The 17114-nt window shown below is 44.4% G+C and overlaps 1 protein-coding gene across 2 annotated transcripts in view; it reads left to right on the forward strand.

Annotated features, from left to right (window-relative positions):
* The window catches only part of Dock1 (dedicator of cytokinesis 1), a 503223-nt gene that overhangs the window by 52661 nt on the left and 433448 nt on the right, over positions 1 to 17114 (forward strand). For both annotated transcript variants that reach the window (XM_034495028.2, XM_034495020.2), the window contains exons 2-5: positions 3164 to 3247; positions 9210 to 9250; positions 12532 to 12587; positions 14969 to 15065. In XM_034495028.2, coding sequence (XP_034350919.1) covers positions 3164 to 3247; positions 9210 to 9250; positions 12532 to 12587; positions 14969 to 15065 — 278 coding nt within the window. The remainder of the gene's footprint in view (positions 1 to 3163; positions 3248 to 9209; positions 9251 to 12531; positions 12588 to 14968; positions 15066 to 17114) is intronic.

Genomic DNA, 17114 nt, shown 5'->3' on the forward strand with positions numbered 1-17114 from the left:
CCAGTGAGCAGCCACTCTAGCACAAAAGAAAATTTCCAGTTTCATTGAGAGACCAGTCTCAAAAAAATAGAGGAAGACATTCTAAAGTCAACCTTGGGTCTTTACATGTATTCACATGGGTAAGCGCACCCTTACATACATGTGCACATATGCATATACCACACACACACATACATACACATGTGTGCGCACATACAGACACACACAGACACACACACAGATACACACATATACATGCACACACAGACACACACAGACACACACAGACAGACACACACAACACACAGACACACAGACACAGACACAGACACACACACACACACACACACACACACACACACACACACACTCGATTACCACCACCAAATAAAGGTAAATGGGCTTAATGATGGATGTGCCCACAGCCCAGAGGTAGTTGCATAGATCTGAGTCAGACAGGATAAGCATATTCTCCAGGGAAGGAATTCCTGGACCTTAGTAGATCATAAAAATGAAGGAAATCTCCCAGCTTGTATCTCTTTGCTGTGACCTCAGGTTAAGCCCAGATGTTGATTGCTGTCCATATCCTTTTGCAAGATGGCCCTGTGTTCCTTCCCTCTCATTCCCAAAGAGGACAATGTTGAAAGATTGAACACAAGACGGAGTAAGCCTTAAACTGACTACTTTGGGAGCTTACTCAAAAACAGCTTTGCTCCCGTGTGTTTGTTTATCTCATATACATTGAGAATTAAAACTACAGGCATATGCTTGCCTGGATTCATGTTCCAGCAGTGGAGACCAGTTCCAGCTGCCCTCAGGAGTGAATATGTTAATTACAGAATACCATTTTTCAATCATTTTGTACATTTTTGTATGTGTATGTACACACACACACACACACACACACACACACACATGTGTATGTTTGCTTGTCCATATAGAGACAAAAAGACAACTTTGCCAGTCATCCCTTAGCCACCATGCACCTTATTTTTTGTGACAGGTCTTGAAGTGGTCCGGACTTTGCCAAGTAGGCTAAATTGGTTGGCCTGCAAGCCCCAGGGATCACTTCTCCATGGGAGGGATTACAAGCACAGGTTATCCAGCTGGGCTTTTTTTTTCTTTTTAAATTGTGTGGTCTGGAGATTGAATTCAGGTCCTTCTGCTTGTAAAATAAACCTTTTGATTTGGATCCCACATTCTTTCTTCTGCCAGTCGCCCTTTGCTGCCAGCACATCCCCACAAATTTGGAACCCTAAAGGAACACATACTGATCACTGTCCCCAGTTCTGGAGATCCACAGTCCAGGTCCACACAGGGCTGTGGGCCACAAAGGCTGTGCAGAGCATGTACATCATAAACTCAGCATATAGGACTATCTGGACCTTGTCACCTCCATTCTGGACTGTTCATCCTGCGCCCTTGTCCCAAGGGTCTTTGTGATTACTTTGAGCCAATCATGTGATCCAGAATTAACATCCCCATCTGAAAATCCTAAGCTTAGTTACAACTGCAGTGGCCTCTTTGGCCATGTTGGGAACATGCGCACAGAGTTCTGGGAGTTCAGGGGTAATTTTTTTAGAGGGTCACTGTTTTATCTACCATATTCCATTGTCAGATATTTGTATGTCTCGGAGTGTTTTAATTTACTGTAACTTTTGAGTTATTCAGTCATCATCATTAACTTGAGTGCAGGATTGCGGCCAGTGCTGTGATCATGACTGTCTGGTGATTTGGGGTCATGTGCCAATCTTAGAGCTGTGTTGTCCTTTACAGATAAGATTGTGGGTCCGTAGGCTCATTTCCAAGTTACATTTATGGTTTTGGAATGTGTGTATGAGATTCTCGGCCCGCTCTTCACTGCTTCTGAATAGGTAGGGTTCTTTGTGGGGAAACACTAAGAAAAATTTATGTGTATACGTTTTGCATGTTCACACATGCCCAGATGTATTTACACTCAGTGTGTTCATTTTATTTCATTTTTAGTATGCCTGACTTTTTCTTTTTCTTTTCCGGATCTCTAACTGAGTAGACATGCTAGAAGGGATGCTGTTTACAGTCATGATATAAAAGCATTTATGGTTCCTAAAGGCTTAAGAATATGGCTGTGCTGAACTGGGGAAGTTCAGCATCTGCTCTGGGCTGCCTTTACCTGCTGCCGCTATCGTTATCTCCTGTTAAAGAGTCACTATAAAATGCTAAATAAACTTAATAACTGGTAACAACCTACTTTGCCAGTTGGGACACTTACATTTTATGAATTTGGGGGAAATACTTGAGAAAATGGAATTTTCCAGGTATGTGTGTGTTTTGATGCTTGAGATGTTTTCTGAGCTGGAGCAAGTGGCTTTGCTGTGACATTTTAGAAAGAACTCAGAAGCTGAGCATTCTTCTTTGCAGGAAAAGCAAGTCACCTCCCACTTCAATGAAGGACTTCGGTGTCAGCTAAACTCACAGTGGTCCAGATAGGGCTAAACATGCCGGTCGTAGTTGGCTTTAGAAGGCACCTTCATACACCTGGAAAAGGGAACCTCAACTGAGAGTTGCCTCCATCCAAATGGCTTGAGGGCTTGTCTGTGGGGGCATTTTCTTCATTGCTATGGAAGTGGATGGGCCTAGCTTTCTGTAGGCAGTACCATCCCCTAGGCAGGTTGGCTGTATAAGCAAGGTAGCTGGACTTGGGGCTGGGAGCAAGCCAATGAACAGCACTTCTCCAAGGTCTCTGCTTCAACTGCTACTTCCAGGTTCTCAACTTGAGCCTCTGCTCTGGCTTCTCTCAGTGATGGCTGCAATGTGTAACTACAATAAACATTTTCCTACATACATTGCTTTTGGTCAGTATTTTATCACACAACAGAAAAAGAAGCTTGGGGCTACTGCCGGGTGGGTACTGGGTTTCTTTGTGATGTTGGGGAAACATTTTGGAAATTAGGTGCGATAGCTGCATTGTGAATATAACCAAAGCCCAGAATTGCATACTTCAAAGAAATCACATTCTCTTCCCACAATAAAGAAAAGCGGTGCTGCTTGGAATTAGGAATAGTTATGAATTCACAAATGTGTAAGACGTGCCCTTTCCCTTTTGTGTGTGGAAGTAAAGTGAGTTTATCAAGACTGAATATATCATAATGTTGAAAATAATCATTTCTCCTTGTGCTAATGCATTTTCTCATCTCTTCAACAGCTTTTTATAACTATGATGCTAGGGGAGCAGATGAATTGTCCCTACAAATAGGAGACACTGTGCACATCCTAGAAACTTATGAAGGTAAGTGTCCTTTGATGTTCCTGGTCCAGGGATTCAGGATACATCAGGGCCTTCTCTGCCACAGTGTCAGGGTGCTACATTCTCAGGACACTTTCCCTTACCGACAGATGCTCTTCCAGGCAGAGGTTGCTGGGGCAGCTATTTGTTAAATTCAGTGAGGCTTTATTAAGGTCAACTTAAAACTAAACATTCTATTTTTAACCCCTAAATGCCTCTCACTGGCTTGTTATTTTGCACATGTAAATCTTTTTTGTTTGTTTCCTTAGTTTGTTTTGTTTTTTCAAGACAGGGCTTCTCTTTGTAGAAATCCACCTGCTTCTGCCTCCTAAGTGCTGGGATTAAAGGTGTGTGCCACCACCCGGCTGTATGTAAGTTTTGACTGAAACTGACTTGGTGAGAAACAGATTTGGGGAATTCAGTTTGTTGATCTGATTGTGTGTGATGAGTGTTTTGAGTAGTCTTTTTTTTTTTTTTTTTTTTTGGTTTTTCAAGACAGGGTTTCTCTATGTGGCCCTGGCTGTCCTGGAACTCACTCTGTAGACCAGGCTGACCTCGAACTCAGGAATCCGCCTGCCTCTGCCTCCCTCCAAGTGCTGGGATTAAAGGCGAGCACCACTGCAGCCCAGCCAGCTTTTTTTTTTTTTTTTTTTTTTTTTTTTTTTAAGTTTCCACTTTGATTTGTTAACAGCGTGTCTCAGGGGGAAACTACAACTGTCATGCTTTATTTACTGACCTTTTCCTTTAACTGTGACCCCCATTTTCTTCAGGGTGAACAGATTACCAGTTCTATGCGATATGGTTCAGGGAAGCAATTGTGACTTTTCGGATGCTCTTGGTTTTCACAAGAGGCTTTCATGGTTAGAGCCTTGCACCTCCTGTGAGCCTGTGGACACTCGGCTGTGGTTGTTACTGTGTGTAGGGGCAGCAGTGGCAGCAGTGATGGGCTTGCTTTGTTTCTTCTCTCTTTAGGCATTGCCCTCCTCAGTGTTTTTAAGGTTGCTGTTTCTGTGTCTGCTGGCTTCCTTTTCTGCCTGAAAAGATGATTCCATAAGCAGAGTTTGAGTCCCGGGACCTGATTTAAATAACCAAATTGCTTTTAGATCGGGTTCAGTGAAAGTCTTACAAGTGAGAGAGGAAATTGTAGACATCTCATAGTAACCAACAAATTGAACTTCCAGAGAGGTCTTCACATCCCACTTTGCACTGCAGTGAGCTGTGCTCCGCTTCTGCCAGCCAGGCAAGCAGGGACTGGCTCCCGTGTCCCTCAGAGACAGGGCTGAGAAGCAGAACCCTATTAAAGAATCCATGTCTTGCCCCTTATTTCTTCATCTGACTCAGAACTCTATTCCATTTGCACCGTTTACTCTTCAAACTGTGTGGGAGATGGGGGAGTCAGCTCTATTGGCACATGCCTGGAAGCAGCTGTAGCCTGGCAAAAAGGAGCCCCAAAGCGGATGAGTGGCTGGCTGTGATGGGTGCCGTCTGCTTGTTTTCAGTTTTGACAGCTGACAGTTGGATTTCCTTATCTGCTCTCAGTACAGATTGCCAGTGGCTTCGAGGAAACAGAGAGAGAAATTAAGTCGAGGTGAAGGATCAGGCATCTCATCTCAGACACTTTTTCTGATCTGAAGGGAAATGCTGATAGGTTTCTTTTATTTTTTTAATTGCCCCTAGCTACTTGACTGTGGAATCTCAGGGTCCTCAACTCTGAGCCTAGGTGTCTTTCCTGAATAGTTAATGATTTCCTGGGGTGCCTGGCTGTGTGGACTGCCTTGTCCTTCTTTACTTCTGGAGGAGACTGTCTCCTCTCAACTCTGCCATCCTCAGTCACATCAGTGGGCCTTGTTCTAACCTCAATAATCTGCTAGTGACTTTGACTTCCAGTCTTCAGCCAAGATTAATTTGCAGGCCAGTTTGGGTTCCGATTTAACCACCACCGGCATTAACATTAAATGCATTTCCTTTCCTGGGCAGCTAACTTCTTGGTAGACTCTGGTCCCAGAAATACATTAACTGCATCTTCCGGAAACCTGGTGACTTTATCATCAAGTAAAGATGCTGCTGCCAAGGCTGTTTTCAGCTCATGGCTTGTCTTGGAGGTTGGCTCAGTATCTACCTTTCTCTCCTCTCCACTTTCTTTCTCCCTCTCTCTCTGTCTCTGTTATCTCTGTCTCTCGGTCTCTGTCTCTGTCTCTGTCTCTCTCTCTCTGTCTTTTTCTCCTTTCTCTCTCTCCTGTTTATCAATCTTGATTTCTTTTTCTTTATGGTCCAGGGTATCCTTATATAGGATGCTGCAAAAACTGTGACATCTAACCGCTCACTCAGTCTCCCTGTGCCCCGTGCTGGGCTGGATTGCTCCTTTTTTTTTTTTTTTTCCTACCTCCCTTTTTTCCCTTCTCCTTTTAAGATGATTAGTCTTTATTACATACAGTTCAAAGACCACATTTACCTCCAAGTTATGGTTAATTGCTCTCTGAGGCTTGCTGAGGTGGAGGTTGTCTAACTGCTGCCCATGGGCCATATGCAGGTGAGGACAGCTCCCGGTACAGCCCTACAGAAAGAAAATAGTAAACGTAGTTAAACCATTATGAGATTTTTCTCTGCCTGCCTTTTTAATTGTAAAAACTCGAATGCTCTTAGCATGAGTGCTGTAGACAACAACACCTTTAAAAGATTGGACAGGCCTGATACAGCCAAGAAAGGTACATACCTATCTTCAGGTTATAGCACTGTGGAGGTGTGCAGACTTTCCAATGGCTACTCAGTACAGGCGCTTTCCTTTCAGTCATATCCACTATTGAGGGCTAACCAGTCAGATGTGAACACAAGTCCCAGCTGCTTAGGAAGGGGCTCTGGTGCTGTGTACGTTTCCCCAGAGCTGGATGCTCTTTCTGGGGAAGCTTGAGGCATTGTATAAAGGTTAAGACATTATCTTTTTTGATGTAGCTGTTATAACAAACCCCCACTAATCCAGACATCTAAGTGATAATGCTATATATTCATCCAAAATGATTGGCCAACTTCCTATGTTGGCCTGTGGGCTTCCTGAGCTCAGGACTGTACTTCTGCTATGTATGTCCGTCTTTCCAGTGGGTGTCTCTTTTCGGTATGGAAGGGCTGACTACATGAAGGGCAGCAGCAAACCCTGCCTGGGAGTTGTTTGTAAGTGTATTATCTGCTAGCTGAGCCTCTCTTTGCCCAGCCTTGTCTCTTTCTCTCATTGTCCTTTGGTCATATCCCTTCATACCCATGGTGACACCCTCTTCTTCACACTTAATTTTCTTGCATGCGTCACTCAGCATGGCTTGGCCCTGCTTGTCTTAGGCACTTTGTGTGTCATGAGCAGAGGCTGTGTCTGTAATTGGTGTGTGTAGGAAGGTTCTGGAGACAGGTGAATGGGCCCTGCTTGATGAAGCAATAATTTGTTCAGAACGTGCCGGAAGCACTTAGCTTAGAAATGCCATTACAAAAAGAAACTGCCAGCTAGCTATGCTAGGTCAAAGATTTCTCTCTGACTGCTATAACTCAGGCCCTCCAAACAATAAAAATACCCCTGTCCCCAAAATGAAAACAAGCCAGACATCACTACCAAACCCTTTCTCATGACTGGGTTCTTGGCCTATGTGTGTTGTGTCTCTTTTACCTTAGGTGGGTGTGTTATAGCGTTCCTGTCTCATGGCCTCTTCTTTATCTTGTTTTGCTCTTTTGTCTGAGTCTCTTTAGTCTTAGCCTTGTCTGCCCTTTGGGTATTGCCTTGTGTTCTGCAGACAGTAAAGGAAGCTCAGGTGGTCTCAGCTCCAGTCTCCAGGATCCTGTTGCCAGGAGGGCTTGTGTGTGTTCTGCTGTGCAGGGATACAGCTGTCTTCAGGCATTGGGTATAGGGCTCTTGATTTTTATGGGGGTGAGGTGAGATGGGGGAGGGGGTCAGATGTGCTCACCAGTAGCTGCTGTCTACACAGAATTTGGAGGCCATGTTCTGAATGCTCTGATTTTCACCACTTTTCTTTTGGAGCAGTGGTAGGAGGTTGTTGAGTTTTTGCTTCATCGATTAGTAATAAGTGTGGGTTCTCTTCACACGTGTATAGGTTGTTGGGTTTCTTTGATGAATCATTTGTATAGTTTGATCCCTTTTTATATTTGGTTGATGACTTCTCCCCCCACCCCCATCCCCTGCAGTCTTTCTTTGATATTCTAGGACATCAGTCCTTTGTCACTTTCAGAGAAGAAGGGGGCATACTAATGTGAATGTGTGGGAAGGACATTGCAGCAGTGTAAAGGACGGGCCTTTTAGACTGAGTGGTACAGGCTTTGCATAACTCATTAGATTACGGCCCCGTTTGCCTGGAGCCTCTAATGCTGTAACTGTGGGCACTGATTCCAGCTTAGTCTAGCTGAAACCTCTGATCTGACAGTGGCTATCAGAGTGTTTGATATTCGGGCACTTGACATTTAGAACAGGCTATATCCCTACTCAGTGTGTTTGGTCCTCATGTTAGAAGAGCAGAGCAAGAACATTTAGCCTTCTAAGATCCCTGGAATTCCCCTTCCCCTTTCTGGATATATCTTCCTAATTATCACCTGAGGCTGTTGTTCATGTCAGCAGCTGTCTATAACCACTTTCTCTGATTACTTTCTGGGAAAGCTGAGGGACCTAATGCTGCCACATGGTGTCCATCTGTCTTCCTTCCTTCCTTCCTTCCTTCCTTCCTTCCTTCCTTCCTTCCTTCCTTTCTTCCTTCCTCCCTCCCTCCCTCCCTCCCTCCCTCCCTCCCTCCCTCCCTTCCTTCCTCCCTCCCTCTCTTCCTCCCTTTCCTCCTCTCCTCCTCCTTCTTTCTTTCTTCTTCTTCTTCTTCTTCTTCTTCTTCTTCTTCTTCTTCTTCTTCTTCTTCTTCTTCTTCTTCTTCTCTCTCTCTCTCTCTCTCTCTCTCTCTCTCTCTCTCTCTCTCTCTCTCTGTTGTTGTTTTATAGCTTGCTCTTGTGGGTCTCTGGGGTCTGGTGCCTAAGACCTCATAGTGTTGAATCTCTCAGAATTTACCCAGCTCACCTTCAAATACTACCTGATGCTCTGCAGGGTTCCATGGAACAAACAACAACAACAAAAACCAAGAGTTATGGGATGGCTTTGACCTTGTGAGTTACTTTCTAGAAGCAAGGTGGCCAGGACCAATCTTAAACTCTTTGTAAGAAAATATTTATCTGATTTCTTGGCCTGGTGGAATTGTAGGGAGCTGGGTCCATGGCCATAGGCCTCTTGGCATCCTTAGGGATGAATTTTTGCAGTTACCTTTGATGGGAGGTAGCACTGATGATGTCCCGTTTGCTGGGAAGCACTGACCATTGAGCACTTGATGTGAATGAGCAGTTCTAGTGTCTCTCTTTCCATTGTCTACTTTCCTTCTTTTGCAACATGGGAGGGTTAGGAAGTTGGAGTCAGGCCAACCCCTAAGGGGGCAGGGGTACATGAGTGCTTGGCCTTGGTGCTTCCTTGGAAGCTGTCCTTGCCACAGAAGTACTTTGTGAGACTCTGGCTGCCCCAGGGCAGAGCCTTACAGAGGAAGGAAGTGGGCTCTCAATAGGTTTTCTGTTGGACAGCCTTTGATGATTCCAGACTCTGGAAGTTGTGCCTGGAGAGATCTTGAGCCAGATGGGGAAGTGTGTGGGGGTGGGTTGTGGATGGGGGAGGGTGGAGGATGGGTTGTGAGTGTGTGTGCACAAAGATCCTGCTGGAAACAAGGCCTCTTTTAGGGCTTAACTTCTGATTGTTGATGAGAGACTGATGAGGCAGACAGAGATGAAGTGGGGTGGTGCAGGGAGCGAGCAGTGGCCGGTGGGACACCTCTATCGCATTAAGATGCTTGTCTTTCCCTGGTCTGTAAGGCAATGACTTCTGCAAACCTTGAAGGTTTTGCTTGGGTGATGCTGTGTCTCTTGTGCTAACCATTTCAACTCTGTGTTTGTTTAGGGTGGTACAGAGGCTACACCTTAAGGAAAAAGTCTAAAAAGGTAAGTCTTTTCCATTAAACATGTCTCTCCATAAATCAAACCATGAAAGGAAATGAATTCCATCTTATTTACACCTAAGAATGCTACTTATCTTTTTCTTAAAATTTAACATATATATGGGCTGAGATAGAAAAAAGAGCTTGAGTTGGATTCTTCTGAATAAAGATGTCCATAGAAATCACAGCTTCTGCTGGGAATATTGCTGTATATCTATAATCTCAGTATTAGGCTAGCCTGGTCTACCTAGTGAGAACCTGTCTCCACAAAAGACATTTCAGCCAGGTGGTTAGTGTCAGGAGCGAGTTGTTGAGATGTGGTACTGACCTCTACTCATGGAAGGGAGAACTGTTTTTGTCCTGATAGAATTTTGCATCTTTTGAACCACTGTATGTAGCCATGAACTGAGTGTAATCCCTTCAGAAGAGTAAAATGCCGCCAACAGTTTTCAATTTCATATTATCTTTGATAAATTAGCAAGTTTGCAAAGCTCACTCATGGCCATTTTCCTCTTGCCTTATGGCAATTTTCAGACTAGCTTAGTCAAGTTGAAAGAGCCTGATTTTCTAGGGTGATTTGCATGTGCGATTCTATGAATATCCGAATCAAAAACATGCTCAGATATTGCAAAGGGTGCTCCCATCCGCAAGGATGTGTGGCTTCGACATTCTTAGCTTCACAAAACGTAATTATGGCTCTGCTCTCTCACTCTGTAACACTATGGTATTGCAGTAATGCCTATGCTAAGCTGTGGTTAGTCGGTCCATGTTAACTTGGACCTTTTAATATCTGATTGTGGTTGACAGATGGTTCATTTTGCTTCTCAGAATTGGCCTCTCATTACCGCTGTATCCAACTGGACTCTGTTGTGATCTCCAGCCTGTAATAGGGCTTTGGAATCCCAGTGGTTTCCATGCCAGGGCGGCCCTGTTCTACATCCTCCGAGGCCTGGGCTGGCCTTTGCCAGCCAGGCTAGAGTTTTATGAAGCTGTGAAGCCCTCTTTATGAATATCACCCGTGACATGTGCAGATTGGGGGAACCATGGTTGAAGATTTCAGGAGGCAAGACATTAGGAATATTAGGGTTTCCCAGTGGTAAACTGCTTGCCCCAAGGACCCAAGTTCTATCCCTAGCACCAATGTTAAAAGCCTTAAAATCTGGGTGGCAGCATATGCTTGTAATTGTAGCACTGGGAAGGCAGAGACAGGAGGTTATCTGGAGCTCACTGGCCAGCCAGACTTGTCTCAAAAAGCAAGATAGATGGCTTCTGAGGAAGAGCACCTGAAGGATGTCTTCCACCCGAATGCCTAAATGCATGTGCATACACAGGCACCCACCTCCATGGTTAGGATTGTGCACTGACTCCTTTATTACACGGGACAAAGCCACACTGCTGTGAACAGCACATGCCCAGGAAGGCTCTCATTTTCCTTGATGCTTATATGTTGTCTAGGAATCCCATCCCCATCTTGTGCTCTTCTATTCTTCTAGTACAGTGGTCCTCACCCTTCCTACTGCTGTGACCCTTTATTACAGTCCCTCATGTTGTGGGGACCCCCAGTCCTAACATCATTTTTACTGCTACTTTATAACTGTAACATTGCTACTGTTATGCATTCTAATATAAACATCTGATATGATACTCCAAGGGGTTTGCGACCCATAGATTGAGAACCACTGTTCTAGTGCTTTTCAATGTCAGCATTTTCTGCCTGGCGCCTGGAGACTCAGGCCTTCCACCTCAGGATGCCCTAATGTTGTAAAAGGGTGTGGTTATTTTCCACCTGACATCCCCATTGGCTGATGAGGAAATCAGAGCCTTGCATCGGCTATAGTTTGGTTGCAGTTGTGTAAAGTGCCCCCAAGCAGATGCAGAGAAGCAGCAAGGCACATAGGAGTCTTAGCTGAGAGCTCTGCATGAAATCCTCTGTCTAGATATTCACAGACGTGTAGCTGGGCTGGGCAGTGGCTCAGTTCAAATCTTCAGGCATGTCCGGTCTCATCCAGCTGTAATTTTTGTCCTTGGGCTTCATAATGTTGAGTGCTGAGGCTGAGAGATTTGTGTCGGTGGACTTGACAGGGCTTGGAGTGGTTTGTGTGTTGTCTCACCATCTTCCAAACCCACACCTATTGGCATTACAGAGAAAATACATGTTGCGTGTGCACCTACATGCCTTTTTGGATGTCTTGGCATCTGGATTGAATGACCTGGATCTCTTGAGTGCTCAACCTGATTCCTTTGCTAATGCCATAGTATTTCTTTGTGTGAAATCTGTTCACTTTGCTGGTGGACAGGGCAAGCAGAGATCAACAGTACTTGCTGGCCACATTTAGCCCTCTCTAGGCCCTATTGCTTTCTAAGCATGCCAGTTTGCTTTCTGAATGTTCAGTGAAGACCCCTCTTGCCAGATGTGTCCAATCCGATGCTCCTTTCCCCTAATAGGTTACCTTCAATCACCAGGGCACTAACTGCATTTCTGGTATGCGCATCAGTCATCTCTGGTTTGTGCCGCCTAAGCCTCTGGGAGTCACTGGTTTGTGTTGCTCTGGATCCCACGGACCAGGTCTTGAAAAACTCCTCCTGGCATTTCCCAGACAATGTCTGAAGTTGAAGTTCTTCTCAAGAGCCCTGCTCCTTTAAGCAGGGGTCTGCTGAGCCACGTGTCTGTACATACACACGCATTGTGTACAATGCACACGGGAGAGTCAGAGACAGTAGAAGCGTAGGCTAGCATGTTTCCTCAGTGCTTCTGCAGATGGGTTGAATTTCACCCACCTTTGGCCTTTTACCATTGTCTACTTTATATGGAGACTGATGAGGAAGGCCCCAGGGCTGTTCCTCAGTGGTCAGTGGACACATGTGACAATTAGTGGTTTAAACCAACTTCTGATGGAGTCTTGTCATTTTGTAAAGGGAAATCTGTTACAGCCTGTCCTCACAATTGGTTTCTGGCATCAGACTTGTTGCATGCACCAATGTCAAGGTCAGCAGTGGAGAGGAGGGGCAACCTGTGGAGGAGAACATTTTCTTGGGCCTTTATGAAATTGTTGCTTTGCAAACACGTTGTCTGTTTTCTGTTAGGACATCTGCACAGTCTGAAATACAAGCTGATTGGGAGATTCTCTTTTGTGCCTTGTGTTTTCTTCGTTGTGTTGTATGTGATGCTTACACTTGCAAAATTAATGGTGATCCAACCCCCATCCCCTTCTCTTTTGGGGCCATTGTTTGATTTGCAGTCAGTATTCGCATGGATAATGAAAATGCTTTTTCTCTCCCTCCAAGGGTATATTTCCTGCTTCGTATATTCATCTTAAAGAAGCCATTGTTGAAGGAAAAGGGTGAGTCTTTTCTTGATATTTAAATGAAGAATTAGATGATTTCACGTGGCACTGCTGCCAAATATGTGGTAGGGTAAGATATAGGGGTTAAGATAATAATAGGGGGGCTGCAGAGGCGGCTCCCTGGTTAAGAGCACCTACTGTTTCTGCAGAGGACTTGAATTTGGTTTCCAGCACACATGTATGGTAGCTCCCAACTACCTGGAACTCCAGAAAGTACACTTAGCCTCATGTACACATAGCCCCATACAGATGCATATATAAATACACAGTTAAAGATAGTAAAAATAACTCACTATAAAAGAGAAAGCTGTGTTTGACCATGATGGTGTAGGACAATAAAGGGACTTGTGACCCAGTCATGTTGGTCATTGCTTTGGCCCATTAAAGAGTTCAAGGTCAGCTCCTTAGCTATGGTCATCTCTTTGAAGCTAAAGTCAATTTGGGGAGGTGTGTGTGGGTATCTCAAATGAGCTACCTCATTTGAGAATGACTACCCTAGATCCTTAGCTGGGTGCCCTGTCCCGTTCCCAAGAAATCTAGCAGGGTATAATACAGAGTTGGGGGGAGAGGGCATGAACAGTTAGTTGTTAGGTTGGGACCTGTGTGAATTCATGTGTCAGCTAATTGAGATTTATAACTCCCCGAGGCCATCAGACTAATGTGTAAAGTCCTTAAAAGGACATCCATAGACCAGGAACCCAGAGCCAGGTGTGAACTGGGGGAAGACAGCATTCAAATGTCTTCTTTTTTGGTCTCTGCCTCATCTTCACACTCCGTTAAATATGTAAATTATAAAATTACTAATCATATGATTACTGCATAATGACATCTCTTTGGCTGATTACAAAATTGCCTTTCTGAGCACTGTACTTTTAACATATGAAAAGGACGGCTTGGGTTCCTGCACTTCCCCGGCACATAATTAGAGGGAAGGGAATAATTTAGAGGCATGGATGGTGCTGACCTGCAAGATGGAATTTGTTCAGACAGATAAAATGTTTTGTATGCAGAATTCTCCAAAGGAAGACAAAAGTAAGTTGAGAAAGTTCTGCCTTGTTACGGAAATAATTGAAGTGTGCATTTAATGTGCTTCTATCTGCCAGGGTCAAAATCCTTAGATAAGTTGGCTTGTATAGGAGTGGTGATTTTTCAAAAGCATTTCGAAGCATATGAAAGGGTGTGTGTTTCCACAACATTTATTCAGCAGCACACTATTATGGGAATGCAGAATTACCTGGATCCAGGCAGCAGGCAGGCTGGTCCTGTTGGTCTTCTGGGGTCAGGTTTCAGGTGGTGAGCAGGAAGTGCAGTGGAGGCAAGCAGTGCACAGGTGTCCTGATGATGCTGTCTGCTCTCACCCTCTTTTCCTGGCTCTGAACTTTGCCTCCTCCCACTGTACCTGGCTCCCCAGCTGTTCTCCCGCCCCGCCCCCCCCCATGTTCTTCTGCCCAAGGACCTGACAGATGACCACTACCTCTTTGGTTCTTCTGGATGCTGCAGGCATCTGCCCTCTTTTCTGCTGGTCCTTCCTTTTGTCTAGGGCTGGCGTAGCCACTCCTTCACCTCATTCCTTCTGTCTATTTCCTGGTTTATTATCATATTGTATTCACTTATACCATATCTCCCCCATTACATACACATATGTTCTTTCTCCCATGATTTTCTGCTACGTACCCTCTGCCTTCCATGCCTTCTCTCTTTCCTGGCCTCTCCTTTCAGAGCTCTTCTCCCCATCACTTCCTTCAGTCTTGTTTCATGCCTGTGGCCATGATAATGTGCTTTTTATATTTTGTCATAACAAAGCAATTCCCATTTTGTCCCCTCCTCTCTGCTGACACAGAATTGCTTGCAGCAATGGCTACTTTTGGCCACTATTTTCTGTGAAGGCTCCCTCTGGGCACCAAGGCCCTTGTACCCTTTTTTGCCTGCCCTCTCACGCTACTTTCAGGGCTCAGACCTTTCTTTGGGACCTCTTCCCTGTGACATGGCCCATTTCTCGCCAGGTCTCGCCCTGTAGGTATTGCTAGCATCTGGGCTTCTAACCTTGATCTTTCTTTGGACCTGTGGTTCAGTTGGGCAGAGGTTAATGACTTAAGAATCAGCAGTCAGGAGTGGTGTTACATGCCTGTAATTCCAACTCCTAAATGGGAGGTAGAGGCAGGGTCATCAGGAGTGCATGTCAATGTGTAGCTATCTCCATGCTCTGTATAAAGAGCTTGTCATTTGTAGGTGTAGTCACATGTGTGTGAGCATCATTATATTTGTGGATTTTCTCCATTTGCTTAACCATTGAGCTCTATAGCCCCTGTAGGGACCCAGTCAGGTGCAGCTCACAATCAAGCCACACAATCAGCTTCTTTCTCCCTTTTTCATCTCAGGCAACATGAAACCGTCATCCCAGGGGACCTTCCCCTCATACAAGAAGTCACCACAACGCTTCGAGAATGGTCTACCATCTGGAGGCAACTTTATGTGGTAAGAAAATGGAATGCTTAGTTAAAGTTTAAAAAATACAGAATGGTGTTTCTGGTCCTTGTACCAAAATATACTTTTCCCTCCCTGGGAACCTGGAGAGGAGAGCCTCTGAGCAGGGTCTTGCTTCTCAAGGACAGAGCAAGCAATATGATCATTGTTTTGGCTACTGTTGGGGGCCCTGTGGTCTTTGACCTTTGCTTTGTTGAGATTGCTCACTGTATTGAATAAACTGAACTAAAATGGAAGTTGGCCTTGGGTCCTTCTTGCTTTGTGTTGGGTAGAAGGAATGTGATTGCTGTTGGGCCTTTGAAAGGACAAGACCAGGCAGTTTGTGTTGATGTCACCTCTGAGTATATAGTTTGATCATGAAAATGAAAATCTACTTTTGCACAGAAATCACATAGTTGTCAAGACTTAGTAGATGGTCCCTAGTAATTATTTCTTTCATTTGTGTCAGTGACAGGTCTTATGGACTGAGGTGTAGGATAGTCTTGATGTATTGTGTCTGAGGTGGGCAGGAAACATTTCACATTCTGGCTCGGTGAGCATTTGTCCGGTTCTTATTAATGCAGAGATGTCGGAGCTCTGACATCTTTCATTTCATTTTCCCTCGGGGCATTTTTTTGTACATAAATCCATATTTGCAGAAAGATTACCTTTTGTTAAGTCTGTATTTCTATTCAGCGTGTTGATTTCTCATATGCTAATGTTATTATCACCGAGCAAGGGCTCTGGAAGGAAGTCAGTGCGTTAATTTCTCAGGAACATAGAAAACTTCCTAAAGTCTCCACAGCTGTTCGCTGGGCAGGCTTGTTTTTGATTATACAGTGCTTTCCTATAAATGCACAGTAATAAGCACTTGTGGTAATTGTTCATCAAACGTACTCACAAACCTAAAAGCGTGAAGTTAGCCATGAATGTTTTGTGTAAATCTGAGCAATTTCATAGTCAGTATTTCATGTTCAACTTAGCAATTTTTAAACAAAAATATCCTAACACAACAAACAGGAGTTGCCGTGTACCGATCAATGAGTGGCCACTATTAGTCTCCCTGTTGCTCAGCATCCTTAATCATCATCATCTGGTTCCTTCTCCAGATGACAAATTCACCTTTGATTGGGTTTATGTACAACGCTAAGTCAAAGGTGCATCTCAGTATTGAGATTCATTCTTTTATATGCAACCTCCTGTGGTTGTAAACCTGTCTGCAGAACAGGTGTGTCTTTTATATGTTCTTAGAACAGCAAGGTGGAGTATTAAGATGAAAAGAAACACGTTTTGCAATAAATTCTTAGTTTGGACCTCTTTTAGCTTTCATTTAAGAAATCAAAATGAGGAGCTTGGCCCTCAGAAATCGGAGGCAGGGAGAGGAAGAGTGGATGACTGAAGTTTCCGCTGTGTTCTAGCTACTCTCTGTAGTGTTGTTGCTGTGTTCTATCTACTCTCTGTAGTGTTGTTTTTAGACAACAAACTCCCAACCATTCCATTTTACCAGTGAAGCCTCGGGAGCCAGACACCCTGGGAAAAGCCTGAGAGAGGCAGAGAAAGCGCCCAACTGACCTTCCTACTCTGCAAATATCCCAGAAGGAAAAGGCTTCTTCTCTTTCTCCATGCCCTAAAATTCCTTCCAACACAAAGACCCTTCTTTCTGTTTACTTACGCTCACTCCCTATCACCAGGTTGCTTGCTCTGCCTCTTGACCTAGACTTGATTTTATTTAACTCTTGGGTTAAAGCTGTGTGCTAGGGCTGAACTACACCACAATAGGCTTTATCCAGTTCACAGTCTTGGGGTTCACATTGTGATCAACTATCCCACAAAACTGTAGTTCTTGGCACATTGTCAGGTCTCAATAAATATTTGTTGAGTAATTGGAAAAAAAAGCAGTTTAAGGATGAGGCTAGCCTACTCTACATGAGACTCTGTCTCAAAACAACAGCAACAAGTAAAAACAAAGGGAAGAAGGAAAAAGAGAGGCAGGATATAGAACTAGGGTAATGTAAAAACAGCTTGGTGGCCTGGAACATAAGAGCACTTGCTGGTTTTCTC

This window comes from Arvicanthis niloticus, chromosome 1 (assembly GCF_011762505.2).
Source record: "Arvicanthis niloticus isolate mArvNil1 chromosome 1, mArvNil1.pat.X, whole genome shotgun sequence".
NCBI lineage: Eukaryota > Metazoa > Chordata > Mammalia > Rodentia > Muridae > Arvicanthis > Arvicanthis niloticus.